General features: G+C 42.4%; 1 protein-coding gene across 39 annotated transcripts; it reads left to right on the top strand.

Annotated features, from left to right (window-relative positions):
• Positions 1–2,058: 2,058 nt before the first annotated feature.
• On the top strand, positions 2,059–18,151 carry LOC306916176 (ATPase family AAA domain-containing protein 3-like). 39 transcript variants are annotated; one of them, XM_079493971.1, is made up of 19 exons: positions 2,059–2,392; positions 3,069–3,145; positions 3,465–3,566; positions 4,371–4,430; positions 4,518–4,587; positions 5,410–5,575; positions 5,695–5,764; positions 6,211–6,366; positions 7,592–7,648; positions 8,973–9,098; positions 9,515–9,639; positions 10,060–10,111; positions 10,198–10,268; positions 10,377–10,544; positions 12,775–12,883; positions 14,773–15,890; positions 16,479–16,518; positions 16,582–16,614; positions 16,843–18,151. In XM_079493971.1, exons 1-19 carry the CDS (start codon positions 2,191–2,193, stop codon positions 17,251–17,253), a joined length of 3,213 nt encoding a protein of 1,070 aa, XP_079350097.1. In that variant the 5' UTR covers positions 2,059–2,190; the 3' UTR covers positions 17,254–18,151. The 39 variants fall into 39 exon arrangements, with proteins under 39 accessions (XP_079350097.1, XP_079350091.1, XP_079350095.1 ...); XM_079493965.1 differs by having other exon boundaries at positions 14,773–15,765; positions 15,799–15,885; positions 16,054–18,151; XM_079493969.1 differs by having other exon boundaries at positions 16,582–18,151.
• Positions 18,152–19,064: the final 913 nt, after the last annotated feature.

The following is a 19,064-nucleotide window of genomic DNA, read 5'->3' as shown; positions in this document are numbered from 1 at the left end:
TCTCTTTAAATGATAACCCTTTCAACTGTTGGCATGTCATTATTGACAAAACGTTACAACAAAAGTGTGTGCATTTCATTTTATTATTGATGTGTTCGTAGTAAGATATATAGGCTGCTGTATAAGTCACAGCATGAATAGAAATGTGCGCATGCATGCTTATCATGTTCATCATCACTATGCTTTGTTTAGCAGCAGCAGCTGATGGTGTAATGCATTGTACAACAGCCATCTGGCAGTCTTCTTGGCATAGGCGATAGGCCTACTGTGTCCACTCATGCATGGCAAAAGATACCCTAATTGAGTGTGCTCAGCTCAGATGCTGCTGAGAAGATGCTTCTGTGGAAACTACTGCAAGTATACTGGGACAGATCTAGGCCTACGGGAAGTCTGGAGGACAAGTACTAACCTATAATGGTGCAATTAAAAAGACAATGTGTATGTGTTATTGTTTATTTATGACTCACCCCTTTAGTTATTTCCACAGTAACAACTATTCATAGTGAGCTTTCCACAATATCACCAAAATAAAACAAATACAAAGTAAGAGAACATAAGTAGTTCTTCATCAATAAATGGTGGAATATGATGGACATTAGCTGTATAAATATAGTATCAAAATAGCTCTACCAAATAGTATTAAATAGCTCTATATTCCAATTTCCAATAGCAATCATTTCTCTTCAGTAACAGAGTCTTGTCTCACATGATGATCCACATATTTCCAGCTCTTTATTTATTTAATTTTTTATATTTTGTGTGTGTGCTAAGCTAAACTTGACTTTATAACAATATCTAGGCCTATTCATCTGTTCAGTAGGCTACTCAAATGAACAAGACCCAGGGCTGAGTAGATTGATGATTGATGAGATTGGCTTCAGTGTCATCTGTGATAACCACATGCAAACCAATGTGGAAATGTTTGTTTGTTTTGTTTGTTGTAGGCCATTCCCCACTGCCCACCCCTTTTCCCCCTCACTGTATATGTTTCTTTTCCCTTTTTACCTCCCTTATGATGAATTCCTGTTCTGTTCTTTGACTATATATAGAAGTGTCTATTTGTACGTCTCTAAATGTTTTGATGAATTGAACAAGGTGGACCCTCTTGTAAACAAGTGTAATGCTTAATTGGGTCGTCCACTCACAGTTAACAGTCTTTGTATTGAGTTTGTGCTTGAAATGTACTGTAATTCTGCAAACTGTTAATAAATATTTCAATCATCGATGGTGAATCCAAGCTAATAGAAACGGCAGGCTTTCTTTTCCTGAAAAGTTGCAATGCAAAAGTTGAAGCCATCGTTCTCACGATAATAAAAATCTAAATATATTTTAAAACAAATCTTGTTTAAAAAAGAATCTGCCTAATGATGATGTCACTGGTGGACGGGTGTCCGAACTGCCCAAAGCCCTCCTATGAGACACAGACTGAGTAGGAAAAAATGGTGGTGTTTTATCATGAACATTAGTGAGGACCAATTATATGAAGAGATGTTGAAAAGTGGTGAAGTGGTCCTTTAATAGTATTAGTGAGATCTGAGATGATCAAAAAATAAGTCCACCGTCATGGGTGTCTTCTACACAGCTGGATGTACATTTGCCAAACTGAACTGTAGTGTACGTAGGCCCTCTAGGGCACTGGTTCTCAAACTTTCATGCCAGAATGAAAGTTTGAGAGCTAATTTAGACCCCGGCCCCTCTTTCTGTATTCTGGTGTTTTCACTGTTTGTTTTGGTAGATGGGGATGTTTTTGGTTTACCTAAACAATGAAACAATGAAAACACCTAAAATACACATTTTGCTGGGTCCCCCTGAAACCCCTTCAAGGACCCATTGTGGTCCCCGGACCACACTTTGAGAACCACTGGTGTATGGAAAGTGGAATAGTGGATTTCCTGTTTTGACCACTGTCCAATCCCATTCATGGCGCTTTTGGCACTCTCCAATCACATGCCACTAGAGGCGGGAGGGGAAAGAAACTATGATCCAATCATATCACTGTATGAATCCAATGGTTCTCCTCTCCCCTCCTACCGTGGCTGCGCTTGCGCAGTGCGGGGCTCATGCACGCATGGTTCAATGCATGTAACCAAAGTACATTGTGGAGAAAGAGGGAGAGGGTCTTTAGGTAGGGACTAGGGACCTTGTAACCCCAGGCAGTAAAAAGGGGCTAATAGAACACATCCATCGGCCATGTCGTGGCTCTGGGGCTGGTGGGGGGGGTCCAAGACCCCCTCGTTGGAGGAGCAGGTAACGGAGGCTGCAGGAGGAGGCGCGGAGGCAGGGGGCTCCGGGGGAGGCTCTGGGGGAGGCAGAGCCAAGGACAAGTGGAGTAACTTTGACCCGACTGGACTCGAAAGAGCCGCAAAAGCTGCCAGAGAACTTGACAGATCACGTATGTAAACAGTTTAATCTGTTTTCCAAACGTATGGGGTACATGTTGCACTGCTGAGTCTTTTTTTAACCAGGTAAAGCCGTTTCTAATTGGCTCGGAACCTGTTGGAGCTCGATCTTAAGTGATCCTATGACGTTAGGCACTTGCCTTGCTAGAAAACTGACAGAATGATCATAACGTTACTTGACTTCAGCTCATCGGGCGATCTGCTATAATACTAGTTTGTATACTTGCACAAGTATCAAGTATGCAACAAAGGTTTAGGAGCTCTGGTGGGCGTGTCAGAGAATAAAGAACAGAGTGTCCCTTTTGTCGACCCATGGCACTTGTTAACATGTGTGTGTCCAAACTAACATGACATTGGGCTCAAGGCCAAGTACATGTGTAGCCTATGTTGCTAGGTTGTGCGCTGCGCCATGTTGTCTGTCTGTGTGAGTTAAGACTTGAGGCATTCAGTTCAGTCCATTGTTTACAGTAGGCCCACAACACATGAGAGAACTTACATGCCAGGATCTGTAGTATGAATCCTTGTTGTGAAATACCATCATCTTTAGGCTGCTTTTATTTATCTACAAAAAGTGATTTCAGTGAAAGTGGCATTTCTGTTAACCCCTGTGTCAAAACAGCTCAAAGCATGCTAACAATTTCCCACTGCTTTAATATCCACTCACTGTAGGCCATGCAAAAGAAGCCCTGGACCTGGCTCGCATGCAGGAGCAGTCAGTACAGATGGAGCATCAGAGTAAAGTGAAGGTGTGTGTGTGTGTGTGTGTGTGTGTGTGTGTGTGTGTGTGTGTGTGTGTGTGTGTGTGTGTGTGTGTGTGTGTGTGTGTGTGTGTGTGTGTGTGTGTGTGTGTGTGTGTGTGTGTGTGTGTGTGTGTGTGTGTGTGTGTGTGTGTGTGTGATCACTCACACATTCTCTGTTGTGGTGGAACTGGTGGTGAGTGACCCCACGTGATCGGTCTGGCAATGCCAGGCTAGAAACAACATGCCTGAGGTGGTCGGAACAGATCCCATATAGAATCAGTCTGTCTATTGGTTGTACAACTAACGGAATGTTAAACCCCAACAGGAATATGAAGCCGCCGTAGAGCAGCTGAAGGGCGAACAGATCCGAACCGCGGGGGAGGAGAGACGGAAGACCCTCAATGAGGAGACTAAGCAAAACCAGGCTGTAAGTCTGTCTGTACACTAGTATCTATCTCCTTGAAGTAATGCTGCTTAACTTATACTTTGTAGAACAATGGTGTCACACACTGATAACAGCCGATCTACGAGCTCACATTATGTCATATTGGTGTGAGACAGCATTGTATGACGAGTATATCAGTCATGCATAACTTATTTGCTTTCATTGTCTTCTTCGCCAGACTTGACAGGCTGGCAAAATTCATGAATGACCTGTCCGATCGACCCCAAATTTGTATTACACATTGAAGGCAAAGGGCCTCTAAACATTGCAGAGCCATAAGTGATTTTGTACTCCCATAGCAAGCACCACAAATTGCAGAAACATGACCCCCACCAGCACTAGGGTTGGGATCCGTTAGGATCTTAACGATTCGGTCTTCTTAACGGCCCGATCTTAACGGTTCCCTTTAACAAATCATACAGGGGGTTCCAAATGGACTCTTAAAAAGGTGCAGCTGGAACTAAATGGACCGTAAGGTTCTTGCGGGTCACTTTGGTTCCATTTGCACCATCTCAGAGTTATGGTGGTCCTTTGAGAACCACTCGTATTGTAATTGTATTGCTGACGTGTAATACCAGCTCTGGCAGTGTTATAAAAACACCAGAACCGGAAACGGTTCCAAATGTGGTGGAACCGATTCCGCCCTGACATCACCAACCCACACCACATCCATGGTCTTTGCCAGGCCACCTAGCCTGGTGAAGACCTTCACTCAGAGGAGTGCCAGTTTCTAGTTCACGCTATCCTCCTTATTGTATTATGCTTTTTGTCATTTGCTACCTCTAGAGGGCACAATATCAGGACAAACTTGCCAGACAGAGGTACGATGATCAGCTCAGGCAACAGGTAAGCTCTCTGCATCGACATTGTTGTTGAAAATGTGAACGCATCTGGAATGGACATGTTAATCAATCATGTGCTTTGTATTCACAGCAAATGCTCAATGAGGATAACCTCCGCAAACAGGAGGAATCCGTTATGAAGCAAGAGGCTATGAGAAAAGGTAAGGGAAACTACGCAGTAACATCTTGAGCGTAAAAGCTGCAATCCATGACTTTGAGTGACTGAATAAAACTTAATTTTTAACTATGTGTGTGTGGTAGAGTTACAGTATGTTGATCAAATATAAATGAACACATCTGCAGTGGTTGGATCCACTGCTGTTTGATGAGGTATTGCATGAAACTCAAAACATGATACATTGCCTGCCTAAACTACTGTAAATCGCTGGTATTAAGAGCGTCTGCTAAATGCCTAAATTGTAAACAGCTTCATGTCTGAGCTCAGCAGTAGACATTTTTGACCTAGGGTTGAAACCCATATGCTGTAGGTGATAAAAGTTATGGTTTGGCAGGTTTAATTTCACTCTGAAAGTGTAAAAGTTGACCTGTAAGGTTCACAATTGTGTTTTTAATTACTGTTTAAAGATATATTTAACATGTCAGGGCGACCCAACGCATGCCATTTGGTCTGTAATGCTTGTCACCGAGTCCCCAGTTTGATTCCTGGTCAGCCGGACCATTTGCTGCATGCCACTCCCCTGCTAGATCTCTGTGTTTCCTCTATCTCTCTCTCTAATGTGAATATCAAACAATGGTTAAAAAAAACACGTAATATTACGGATAAATTAATTATTAAAATAACCCTTAATTGCAGCACTAATTTGAGATGTTCCGTTTTTGTTCCAAGCAAGTTAAATTCAATTTATATGAATCAGTAGCCACTTGCAAATACCTGGGCCTTCCCCATCTCATAACTGTTATGTATTCAATGTATTCAATGATTAATTCACACAGTAACTCAAGCCTGCTTCTGCATCTTCCAGCCACCATCGAACATGAAATGCATCTGAGGCACAAGAATGAGCTACTTCGTGTCGAGGCTGAGTCCACGGCACGGGCAAAGGTCGAACGTGAGAACGCCGACCTCATTCGGGAACAGATTCGCCTCAAGGCTGCAGAACACAGACAAACGGTCCTTGAATCGATTAAGTGAGTTGAAGTCATTTTCTGCTTGGCAAAGTATTGACAGTAAGAATGACACCACTGGAATGTTCCCCGCAGGTATCTCTTTATTGTGTTAGTGACAATTGTGTCTTTGTTAATTGCAGGACTGCAGGAGCTGTATTTGGGGAGGGTTTTCAGGCCTTTATTTCCGACTGGGATAAACTCACAGCTGCCGTAAGTCAAACTTGTCGGTTTCTGTCACATAGGAAGTGTTAAGGGCCATCCCCACCACGAATTACTATAATCATAATGATGTGAGCAATCCACACTGATGAGCGATATAAACCCTTCTGTAAACATAACACCCTGTGAATTCAAAAGGATTTTGATAGTCGATCCGTTAGTTGTTACGAATTTGTTGTCACCTTGTTTGCCACTGTCGCTGTTGTTATTGTACTCTCTGTACTCTGCCATCCACGTTTTTAATGTAACATTTAAAGAATAGTTTTTATTTAAAACTAACATATTTATAGTTATTACTTCAGTTATTGTTGGTGTAGAAGGCCCATTACAGAAGATCTACAGTACATTTACAGACACCATGACTTTATATTCATGTTCCCCATTTTGTGTGTGTGTGGCGTGCGTGTGTGCGCGCGCGTGTGTGGACGCGTGTGCAGGTTGCAGGCCTGTCCCTCTTGGCAGTAGGCGTATATTCTGCCAGGAATGCCACAGGTGTATTTGGGCGCTACATCGAGGCTCGTCTAGGAAAACCCGCGCTGGTGCGCGAGACCTCTAGGATCACCGTCGGGGAAGGCATCAAACACCCCATCAAGGTTATATGAGATTCACATTGGTCATAGTCAATAATTGCTCTACTTTCATTTTTTTTCTCTCTTTTTTCCTTTGTAACTTGAAGATAGAAAATACTATAGTTAATATTCTTCCAAAAGAACCTTAAAGGCAGGTCAACAGATACATTAAAATGCTTGATATTCAAATAATTAAAAAAAAGAAAACTGCAATAATTTAAATTAATTTGGCATTCTCATAAAACATTCAATGTTTTATAAATGTCTGTCTTGCTCCCAACAGTCAGTTGATCAGTTTTGTGAAGAAATCTACCCTGATAAACTCACCTAAATTTCCTATAAACAAATACAAATGATTCTTAGTACAGAGAATGATGGGTGGTAGAGAGCCTTGCAGAGCTTTTGACATTATACCTGTTTTTGAATTCTAGACTTTTTACAGTGTTTTTCTTTTATACTGTAGGCCATTATTGTACTCAAAGTAAATTAAATGTAAGCCTTGCGGCTTCTTCACTGGTCATGTTGGCCTACCACTAATGAATATATTGACAAAAGTACCGTAACCGTGATAAACAAGTGTGTGTACAGAGTCTATTGCATTATTTTGAGAGCTTGTTAATATGGTGGAATAAAGCAACTTTACTTTTTTACTTTTCAATTCTACCACCAGGCAGGTGTTATGGGGGGGGGGGGGGGGGTATATTTTTTGTAGGTTTGTTCCTTCACACTAACTATCATCATGTTCTGTTCATACGAACAGTGGCGCTATTCATCCCCAGATAGGCACACTTTATCCAATGTAAATGCATTTGCATTTTTTTGTCTTTATTTTATTCAGTCATTTGAATGATTTATCAACAAAATGTCATAGTTATGCAACCCAGTGTTAATTTTGTTGACTAAGACTAAAGTCTAAGTCGACTAAGATTTTTCAGAAGACTAAATTGGACTAAGACTAAATGGTGTGTTATTCAAAAGACTAAGACTAAATCTTTTCTGGCAAAATTAACATTGCATTAAGACTAAAGACTAAGTCGACTAAGGTCTTTTCAGAAGACTAAATACGACTAAGACTAAATGGTGTGTTATTCAAAAGACTAAGACTAAAATCAAAGTATTGTGAAAAAGTTAACACTGATGCAACTTCCAATATTCTTACAGTGTTTTCGGCGTTCTATGTATTCTATTCTGCTGCAGTGGGTGTAAAGCACTGCTGGTGTTGAATTTCAAACATGTTTTCTTATTTTAGACGACCAGGCGGCTGAGAAGCAGACCCCAGGATGCTTTGGAGGGCGTGGTGCTCAGTGTGAGTGATTTATACGGTTTATGTAAAGCAGTGGTTCTCAAAACCTTTCTGGCTTCAATACCCTCTTTCTCTGATTTCTAATTCCAACTACCGAGGCAAGTACTCGACTATTAACATTTTTGCAAAAAAAAAGAGAAAACAAATACAAATGATAGGATGCGATGAATGAGTTATATCCCATCTTCAAGAATATAACATTACAAGTAAAAGAGATGCAATTAGTGCCTCCCGGTTAGATTTATTTTAAATTATGTCCATAACATTTTTGCAAGTCCAGGTTTGATTTATATATGTTCAAAATGCAGTATAATGGCAAAAAAAAAGAAGATTTTTATTCAATAACAGACAGTGCTAGTCAAATGTTTTGATTTCATGTGGTTTAACACCTTCGTACATCAGCAGCTTCACACAAATTTGTATACGTTTTTATCATTAATTAAACACAACAGTAATACATTTTATTTGACATTTTCCACTTTCTCATATAACCCTTGTAGTACCTCCGTGTACCCCTAGGGGTACACATACCCTCATTTGAGAACCGTTGATTGATTGATGGCTTTCAAGAGAAAACAAATCTCATATCCAGTTGATACTCATTTAGTGTCTTACTGTTTGTGTGCATTTAGATATGCCTCCTCGTGATGCTTTATTTATACGCCAGCATAATGAGGTTGTCGTGCGCTGAAAATCACAGATCTAGAACCTCACGACACACATGGGCCCCTTTTCCACCGGTTGGTTCCCAATGGGAACCGGTTCATTGTTCTTTTTGCTTCTTAGTCCATGAGCCAGAGCTCCAAAATTGGAACGTTAATTATGAATTGAGTGGGCAAAACTATACCTATATTAGATTGTTATCACCATGAAACTTCCCCAATTGAGTACTTACACGAAGACAATGATTTATTGTATTACAAATTTTAAATATGCAAATGAGGCATTATGTAGGAAAATATGCAAAATAATCGAAAATATGAAAAAGCTACTACTGTGGAAGTGTTATCATGTATTAATTTACTTGTATTGATCCTATAAACAGTGTAATATAGGTCTAGTTTTTCAAACCAATTTTGGAGCTCTGGCTCCTGGACTAAGAACCAAAAAGAACTGAACCGGTTCCCATTGGGAACCAACCGGTAGAAAGGGGGTCATGGTGTCAGGGGCTTATAGATTGGCTATTTTCGGTGCGTGATAGCCTCAACATCATAATGTTAAGACAAAGTATTCAAGAGCCTTTCAGTGTCTTATGCCATTTTAGTGTACATATACTTGTGACTCCTGGTAAAGAGCAGACCTGTTCCTCCTCTTCTTTGTCTCACAGCCATCTCTGGAGGAACGTGTGCGGGACATCGCCATCGCCACCCGTAACACAAGGCAGAATAAGGGCCTCTACAGGAACATCCTGATGTATGGGCCACCTGGGACTGGAAAAACACTGTTTGCCAAGGTATTCCTTGGCAACGGCAATAACTTATTCAATAGCTGAGACAACGGCAACAGCATACTACGGCGATATCAGGTTGCATGAGTGCAAAATGAACAGAATTTACAATTTGTTTTAAACACATTAAAACTGGTGTCCCTATTATGGGCGAACTTTTGTTTTTTTAATCCAAAATTTGTACCGTTCTTGTAATAAAATGTAATAGAAGCCGATCTACAAGCTCACTTCAAAGCGTGCCGCTTCGCTATTCATTGTACGAATTGAAGTATATGGAGCATAAATCAGTTTGTTTTTCAAAATGCCTGGTATAAAATGACAGAAAGAATGCCATTTATTTCACACCAGTTGTGATGCTATACACCGTAGTTGTAATGTAACAGAATCTTAACGGATACATTTGTTTTTTGTTACCTTTTCAGAAACTGGCGCTCCACTCAGGCATGGATTATGCGATCATGACGGGTGGCGACGTGGCACCTATGGGCCGCGATGGGGTCACTGCGATGCACAAGGTCTTTGACTGGGCCGGCACGAGCAGACGAGGGTAGGATGCGTGAGCCTACTTCATTAGCAGTCTGTATCCCTACTGTTGAAAGCTCAATCAGTGAACATAATATATACTTTGTGAAAAGTGCAATGCACTTGGTACTATTGGTATTATGAGCGTTGCATATACTGTAATATGCACAGAGTAAATTCAGCGATTGGTCTGTCTCAGCTCCACACTATTCTCAATCTCAACCAATCACATAAACACTTCACTAATAAAGCGCCCCAATTAAACAGGGAAGTTTGCATTGCTCATGTGCTGCGTTGGTCTATCTGCCACCGCAGCTACCACCTTTTGGTTTAGATCTGTTTTTTGTACTGTAGCATCTTGTACCCTATTTGATTCGGGTAGTAGTGTGCTACTTCAGAAAATAAGCTAATAAAATTGTTTCTTCTTACCTGTTCTCTTCTTTAGCCTCTTGCTGTTCGTAGATGAAGCAGATGCATTCCTCCGTAAGCGATCAACTGTAAGTTAAAAAACAGAGCCATATTCATGCATTATTTTTCTGTTTCAATGTTTCTGTATTCAGGATGTCTAATTTTCGTATTGCAGGAGAAAATCAGCGAAGACCTCAGAGCCACACTCAATGCGTTCCTTTACCGCACTGGGGAGCAGAGCAACAAGTAGGTATCTTGCATAATTCAGTATGCATGGCAGTGCATAAAAAGGGCATCGGTATGACTGGAAAGGTCATTGTGACTGAGTTTAAACAATCCATTTTCTCCCCTGAGGTTCATGCTGGTACTGGCCAGTAACCAGCCGGAGCAGTTTGACTGGGCCATCAACGACCGCATCGATGAGATCGTAAACTTTGCCCTCCCAGGGCTGGAAGAGAGAGAGAGATTGGTCCGTCTGTATTTTGACAAATTTGTTCTGGGCCCGGCCACTACAGGGAGGCAGTAAGTATACCCATTACCACTGATGAAACAGCATTACTCATGTTGCCATGTTTCGAAAGTGATTTTGAGCAAGGAAACATAACATGGTTTTATGCTGATTTCTAAGTTACATAATGATTTTCTTTTTTTTATGCAGAATGTTTTTTTTAATGGAGTCAGTGAAAGTGAAAGATGTACTCAGATTTTTGTAGGTAGGAATGTTATTAGTCATGATTTATGTGTGTTTCTGGGTAGCTTAACCAAGATCATAATTTATCTGGTGGTGTATGTTTAGTTACTTTGAAGATTTCGATTATTATAACACGTCTAGTAACTGAAGTTGCCAATTAACCCTCTTATGGCCACCCTAATTAACAGTGGATTGTGCCTTCTACCTGCACTATTCATATGTTTAATTAACAGTGGATTGTGCCTTCTACCTGCACTATTCATATGTTTAATTAACAGTGGATTGTGCCTTCTACCTGCACTATTCATATGTTTAATTAACAGTGGATTGTGCCTTCTACCTGCACTATTCATATGTTTAATTAACAGTGGATTGTGCCTTCTACCTGCACTATTCATATGTTTAATTAACAGTGGATTGTGCCTTCTACCTGCACTATTCATATGTTTAATTAACAGTGGATTGTACCTTCTACCTGCACTATTCATATGTTTAATTAACAGTGGATTGTGCCTTCTACCTGCACTATTCATATGTTTAATTAACAGTGGATTGTGCCTTCTACCTGCACTATTCATATGTTTAATTAACAGTGGATTGGGCCTTCTACCTGCACTATTCATATGTTTAATTAACAGTGGATTGTGCCTTCTACCTGCACTATTCATATGTTTAATTAACAGTGGATTGTACCTTCTACCTGCACTATTCATATGTTTAACAGTGGATTGTGCCTTCTACCTGCACTATTCATATGTTTAATTAACAGTGGATTGTACCTTCTACCTGCACTATTCATATGTTTAATTAACAGTGGATTGTGCCTTCTACCTGCACTATTCATATGTTTAATTAACAGTGGATTGTGCCTTCTACCTGCACTATTCATATGTTTAATTAACAGTGGATTGGGCCTTCTACCTGCACTATTCATATGTTTAATTAACAGTGGATTGTGCCTTCTACCTGCACTATTCATATGTTTAATTAACAGTGGATTGTACCTTCTACCTGCACTATTCATATGTTTAACAGTGGATTGTGCCTTCTACCTGCACTATTCATATGTTTAACAGTGGATTGTGCCTTCTACCTGCACTATTCATATGTTTAATTAACAGTGGATTGTGCCTTCTACCTGCACTATTCATATGTTTAATTAACAGTGGATTGTGCCTTCTACCTGCACTATTCATATGTTTAATTAACAGTGGATTGTACCTTCTACCTGCACTATTCATATGTTTAACAGTGGATTGTGCCTTCTACCTGCACTATTCATATGTTTAACAGTGGATTGTGCCTTCTACCTGCACTATTCATATGTTTAACAGTGGATTGTGCCTTCTACCTGCACTATTCATATGTTTAATTAACAGTGGATTGTGCCTTCTACCTGCACTATTCATATGTTTAATTCGTCATTTTAATGCCAATAGAAAAGTCTGTGACATACACACTATATCTCATTTTAACACGGTAATCCTATAGTATTATACCCAGTCCTGATGGTGGCGGTAACTTCACCATTATGCCGATTTTGACCAAATAGAGCGAATCTGGCGATATCACTTCCGGTTCAACACACAACAACATCCGCTAGCTTTCTTCACTGTGTTGTGTTGTCAGATGTCCGGGATGCTAAGCGATCATCATTTATTTTGATAACTAAGTAAAATTAAGCTCTAATCAAGCCCCAAATATCGCATTTTACGCAGCGATGCACATAAAGACCGCGTGCGTGCGAGAGTGTGCACGCACGGATTTCGGACGGTTTTAGGTAGATTACATCGGCTGTTAGCCAAACAAGCTAAAAGTTGCTACATTTTGCTACATTAAGCCCCCGATTACAGGGAATTAAACGATTACGTCAACGGTAATGAGGGAGTTTTTGATTCATTACGTCAATTACGTCAATAGCCGTAAAGAGGGTTAAATGTACTTAGTTACGTATTGACTATGTAGTCAATCTGATACGTTGCTTAGATACAGTAGATTGGAATAATTGCAACTCCTGGATGGTTGTTAACATGCAAATGTATTTTTGTGTTAACTCAACAGGAGAATGAAGTTGGCTCAGTTTGACTATGGCCTGAAGTGCTCGGAGATAGCAGTAGTAGCAGAAGGCATGTCCGGTCGTGAAATCTCCAAACTTGGTGTGGCCTGGCAGGTGAGTAAGTGGCCTTGGGACACCACGGACCCATAGGCCAGGAGCCCACAGCACGTCGTGTTACCTTAGCCTCAGGCATCAAGTACAGCCCCTGGACATGACACTAGTACAGTATGTCGCAGGGACTACACAGTCCAACCCTTGACGCTGAGTGCCAAGCAGTGATGCATTATGTAATGTACCAATTATAGTCTTTGGTATGACTTGGCCGGGGACTGAACATGGCAGATGAATTGGACGATGAATAAATGCTTAACGATTAAGCCCTAAACGCTTAAAATCTGCCGTTCCTTTTTTTGGCATCTTAGTTTTTAGAAATGTTCAAATGTTGTCAGAATTCTTTAAAAAAAAAGAAAGAAAGAAAGAAAAAAAGGTCTACAAGCTCAAAATGTGTTGTGAGCTTGTAAATCTGCCACGTATTTCCACTATCGTACAATGATTATAGGCCTTAAATTGTTAAAATACTGTATCAGTATACAAATGAGTTCTAGGCAAGTTATACGTCCGATATACGTCTTTCTATTGGCTCCGACCTGTTCATGTGACACGCGTGTCATCCGATTCCCATAGCCTGCATCCACGTTCAATTGGCTCCGAGCCTCCGACCCAATCACGCGACACGCGATTCTCTGAGCGTGCAGCCGTTGCTCGGCGCCATTGATCATCAGTACGTCCGTCGCTCCGTTCATCTACATACAGTTGGAGGCCATCGATATTGTCCTTTTCTTTTTGCTGAGGTTTGCGTGATCTGTGCAAAAGGACTGGTGTTTTAAACATTATGTTATAATTTAGCTATTGAAAAATAGCAGATCTACAAGGTCATAGCGCGCCACCGAGTGGCGCGCTACGAGCTTGTAGGTCTGCTATTTTTGAAAAATCGTGAAAATATTTATTTCAGAAAACTGGAGGATTTAGAAGGATTTTTTAAAATTTTGAGGTTATGGTAATCGGTGGCACCCAACTGTATCCACATGTTGTTGCAGAACATTCCGACTTGCATCTTTCCCTTGGCTTTTGTCGTTACGTTATACTTTAGCTATTGAAAAATAGCAGATCTACAAGCTCATAGCGTGCCCCCGAGGGGGGGCGCTACGAGCTTGTAGGTCTGCTATTTTTGAAAAGTTGTAAAAATGTGGTGCAAATCTTTGAATATATATTTCAGAGCGAACATTTTTAACAAAAATATTTGCTTCTGGGGGGTCCCTGGAACAACATATTTTGAGATGGGGGTCCGTGGCCCAATAGAGATAATTCTGGGGGTCCTTGACATGAAAAAGGTTAAGCACAACTGACATAGAAACATGGGTTTTTCAGAAAACCATTAGGATTTAGAAGCCTTTTTTTAATCGCCATCAGTCCAAAATGGGTTACGTTTCCCCTCGCTAAAACATCACATCCACGTTGTTGAACAAAGTGAGACTAAACCCGCGGCCAGCCTCTCGGCCACATTGCCAAATTCGCGGACAGTACAGGACACTACAGTACAATACAGAATAGTACAGTACAAAAACAAAAAGAATTACGTTAGGTATCGATTTCCCACTAGGTTGCCACGTTTGCGGTTTACAAGCAACTGGGTATATGAAAACATCACGGATTGTCACGTTTGCTTTCATAGGGGGGAAAAAACCTGGCCACTTGGCCAGGTTGCCAAGTTCGTGCTTCCAGGCTAATGGGTATATGAAAACATCACAGATTTGCCAGGTTTGCTTTTCCAAGCAAAAAAAAGCAAATAAACAAAACAAAAACAAAACAATTCCCAATAGCGACGCATGGTGCTAGAAGTGAGTGCACCGAAGATGTGCAAATTTCTACTATACTATATATAAAAACTAAACCAAAAATAATATAACCTGTTTTCTTGTCTTCTGTTTTCTTTTTTCTGAAAGGCTGCAGCATACTCTTCACAAGATGGTGTTTTGACTGAAGCAATGATTGACGCAAGAGTCCAAGACGCCGTGAAACAGCATGCACAGAAAATGGATTGGCTTCTGTCAGAAGCGGGGGAAGGTGTCGGTAAGAGGGGGGTGATTGTCCCCAAGGAAAAGGCTGCCCTTGGATTTACACCTACCCTGGTCCCTGCTATACTCGCGCCCGCTGTAGACGTAGCCCCTCCGACCATCCAGCAAATCCTCCCAGTGGTGGAAGCTGTGGTCACCAGTGCCCAGATGGCAGCCGTGGCTGAACCAGTGGAAGCGGCTGCCATCGTCACTGAGGCAGCCGCCTTGATACGAGAGGCTGAGGTTGCCACTCCCCTTGTTGCGGAGGCAAGTGCAGCAGCTCCAGCCGTCAGAGATGCGGAAGCGGTCGAAACCGTCACGGATATGGCCGCGCCTGCCCCGTTGGTGCAAGAGGTGGAGGTCGTCAAGGATCTGACGGAGGAGATTATTGTGCCTGAGGTGAAGGAAATAGATATCACAGCAGAGGTGAAGGAAGCAGAAGCCGCTCCCGCGTCCGCTGTGCAGGAAGCTGCAGCTGTCGGTAAAGAAGAGTCGGTCGGTGTTCCAGCTGCTCCGGAGGTGGAAGCAGCAGAAGTAGCCAAGGAGGCAGTTGAATCAGAGGCCATTGTGGCTGAGGTCAAGGAGACGGAGGCTGCGGTCTCCCAGGAGACTGTTGTTGCTGATATTGTACAGGAGGCACAGGCAATTGTAACTAATGTTGCCCAGGCAGCAGAGGCCATAGCAGCTATTGCTAAGCAGGCTGAAGTCATATCAAGTGATGTTTCTAAGATAACAGATGTCGCCACTGTAGCAGAAGAATTAGAGGCAGTGGTCAAAACTGGGGTGGAGGCTGTAGCAACAGAGGTCGCTAAGGAGGCTGAGGTCATAGCATCAGAGGTCGCTAAAGATGCTGAGGCCCTAGCAACAGAGATTGCCAAGGATGCTGAGACCATAGCAACCGAGGTCGTTAAGGAGGCTGAGGCCATAGCGACAGAGGTCGCTAAGGAGGCTGAGGCCATAGCAACAGAGGTCGTTAAGGAGGCTGAGGCCATAGCAACAGAGGTCGCTAAAGACGCTGAGGCTGCTGTAGCAACAGAGGTGGCTAAAGATGCAGAGGCCATAGCAACAGAAGTAGCTAAGGAGGTTGAGGCCATAGCAACAGAGGTCGCTAAGGAGGTTGAGGCCATAGCAACAGAGGTTGCTAAGGAGGCTGAGGCCATAGCAACCGAGGTGGCTAAAGATGCAGAGGCTGTAGCAACAGAAGTAGCTAAGGAGGTTGAGGCCATAGCAACAGAGGTCGCTAAGGAGGCTGAGGCCATGGCAACAGAAGTAGCTAAGGAGGTTGAGGCCATAGCAACAGAGGTCGCTAAGGAGTCTGAGGCCATAGCAACAGAGGTGACTAAAGATGCAGAGGCTGTAGCAACAGAAGTAGCTAAGGAGGCTGAGGCCGCAGAAACAGAAGTCGCTAAAGGTGTTGAGGCTGAAGTAACAGAGGTTGTCAAGGAGACAGAGGCTGTAGCCGCAGCAGCAGAGGTTGTTGTCGATAAAGAAGCCATAGCAACAGAGGTTAAGCATGCTGAGGCAGTAGCAACAGAGGTCGTTAAGGAAGCTGAGGCCATAGTAACAGAGGTGGCTAAAGATGCTGAGGCCACAGTAACAGAGGTTGCCAAGGAGACAGAGGCTGTAGCAACAGAGGTTGTCGAGACAGAGGCTGTAGCAACAGAGGTGGCTAAAGATGCTGAGGCTGTAGCAACAGAGGTCGTTAAGGAGGCTGAGGCCACAGTAACAGAGGTTGCCAAGGAGACAGAGGCTGTAGCAACAGAGGTCGTCGAGACAGAGGCTGTAGCAACAGAGGTCGTTAAGGAGGCTGAGGCTGTAGCAACAGAGGTCGTTAAGGAGGCTGAGGCCGTAGTAACAGAGGTCGTTAAGGAGGCTGAGGCCGTAGTAACAGAGGTTGCTAAAGATGCAGAGGCTGTAGCAACAGAAGTCGTTAAGGAGGCCGAGGCCGTAGCAACAGAGGTCGCAACAGAGGTTGCCAAGGAGACAGAGGCTGTAGCCGCAGCAACAGAGGTTGTTGTCGAGAAAGAGGCCATAGCAACAGAGGTGGCTACGGAGACAGAGGCTGTAGCAACAGAGGTTGCCAAGGAGACCGAAGCCATAGCAACAGAGGTTACTAAGGAGACAGAGGTTGCCAAGGCATCTGAAACAGAACTTGCAGCAGAGGTTGTCAAGGAAACTGAAGACATAGCTACACATGTCGCCAAGGAGGCAGAAGTGGTGGCGGCAGACACGGCAGCAAAGACAGATACAGACACTGTTGTTTCAGAACAAATTCAGACACCTGAAGCTGCCAGCACTGAGGAAGACAAGACAAAACCTTCAAGCAGACTGTGGAAACTGTGGAAAGGAGAGAGTGACCCCAAGAAATGATTTAAATGAGGGGGGAAAAAGCACTTTGGATAGTTGACTAAATTCTTAAAACAAGATTATTTTTGATTGAATGTCTTTTTACTGGGACCTTATTGCAGAAACGGAAGCATTCACTCAGAATTAATTCTGGTTTGGATTACAGTCCTCCTGTTCAATCTTGATCTATATCCTTGCATTATGTCAGTATGTCTTCTTCTGGGCATAGAGCCTAACTTGAAGGTGTTTTGTCTTAAGTGGCACAGGGAACAATAATTCAAATATAATAATGCGGGCTGTGACACCCATTCGTGTCTGCCTTTGACAACAGAACATTAGTCGTTATTGTCTTACCACAGAGATAGACCCACGCCTGCCTACATACAGTCTGCAGGGAATAAAAACAATTCCATTTATTCTTGGTTTCAGACAGATTGAAATAACTCCTTGGGGTAAAGGGATGCTGCGAATGTGGCATCTGCACTACCTCACACTGTTAACGGTTAAATCAACTTGTTGAAGTGTGTGAACCTTTTGTTTCCTCCATTTTCAAAAATCTGGTTTTGTCACTGTGACAAATGTGTATACGTTCAGGACAAGCTTAGCGGCCCCTGGGATTTTAATTCACTGCAGGTACAGTTAAGACAAAATGATCATGGTTTATTGGTCCATGCATGTTTTGTTTGTATGATTCAAAAATATCCTTGTGAACCCACAAGGATATCTTTGCTGTTAGTGGCTATGAGCGAATTCATATTTATGAGGAAGAACTGAGCAAGTAAACTCATTTGATTTACACTGTTGGAGTATTGTATCACCAGACTATACTAAATGACTACATGGTAAGACTGTAAAGCATGTCATTGACTGTATTAGTCATTTCAGTGTTGATGGAATGTTTTTGATTAAAGTAAGATAAACCAACCTCTAGTTGTCAAGTGGGACCTTACTTATTGGGTTTGCTCTATGATAACCCTTGGGCTTTGTTTATTCCCAAGTTAATAGTCATTGATGTGGTTGGGAGTGACACAGTCAAAACATTAGGGGTCACTGCTGTGCTTCAATGGCACTTTTAATAAAACAGACATTTCATCCTCACAACAGCAATGTCTGGACAGAGAGGGGAGGGGGGGCCGGGCGAGGGTTCCCTCCGCTGATAGGCTGGTTGCTCCTGATAAGTGTGAGTGAGTTGGACGTAGCAAATGAGAAGCGCTATTGGACACAGTATGGTGAAGACGAGGGAAGCACTGCACTGTCTCCGTCTTACCTCGGCTGGCATCGATTCCTTCTCCCATCACTAAATAAACAATAATAGCACAGCAGAGAGAATCCTGGCCGCAAGCACATGCTCCTCCCCTCCCACCCGCATATTTACAGGGGGAAGAAAATTAATACATTCATTTAATTCACTAAGTAACAAAGCTAAATTTTCGGTTCTTTTTTTTTGTTCTTGTTTTTAGCAGAAATCACATGGTTCACATCCATTTGTCAACCATAGTCCTCTCTGCTGCTCCACATCATAATCTCCCCCCCACACAGTTCCTCTTCCAGTTTTCTACTGAGAAATGACTCGCACACAAATCCCTCCCCTACACACCCCGTGGTAGACTGTTAAACCCCACTTTCCTGTATGTATAAGTATTTACAGAAGCAGCAATCTATCTGGTTCATCACAAAAAAAATGTTTGAAATCCACCCACCCCTGTCATTCACCCCTCCCATACACAAAGTCCCTCCCGCCCGATAGAGAAAAATAAAATAAAGAGTCATGGCACCCCATTCTTACCTCCCTGTTCCATACACTGCCCACATATTACCCTGTTCTAAAAGCATGC

This window comes from Electrona antarctica (genome assembly GCF_951216825.1).
Source record: "Electrona antarctica genome assembly, chromosome: 2".
NCBI classification, from domain to species: Eukaryota; Metazoa; Chordata; class Actinopteri; order Myctophiformes; family Myctophidae; genus Electrona; species Electrona antarctica.
Note: the sequence above shows the minus strand (reverse complement) of the source record. Positions and strands in the feature narration are given on the sequence as shown.

Coding starts and splice junctions, on each gene's coding strand:
- LOC306916176 (XM_079493939.1), top strand. CDS start 2,191: ATGTCGTGGCTCTGGGGCTGGTGGGGGGGGTCCAAGACCCCCTCGTTG. Junction 4,588..5,409: donor GCAAGAGGCTATGAGAAAAG/GTAAGGGAAACT, acceptor TGCATCTTCCAG/CCACCATCGAACATGAAATG. Junction 9,640..10,059: donor GCCGGCACGAGCAGACGAGG/GTAGGATGCGTG, acceptor TCTCTTCTTTAG/CCTCTTGCTGTTCGTAGATG.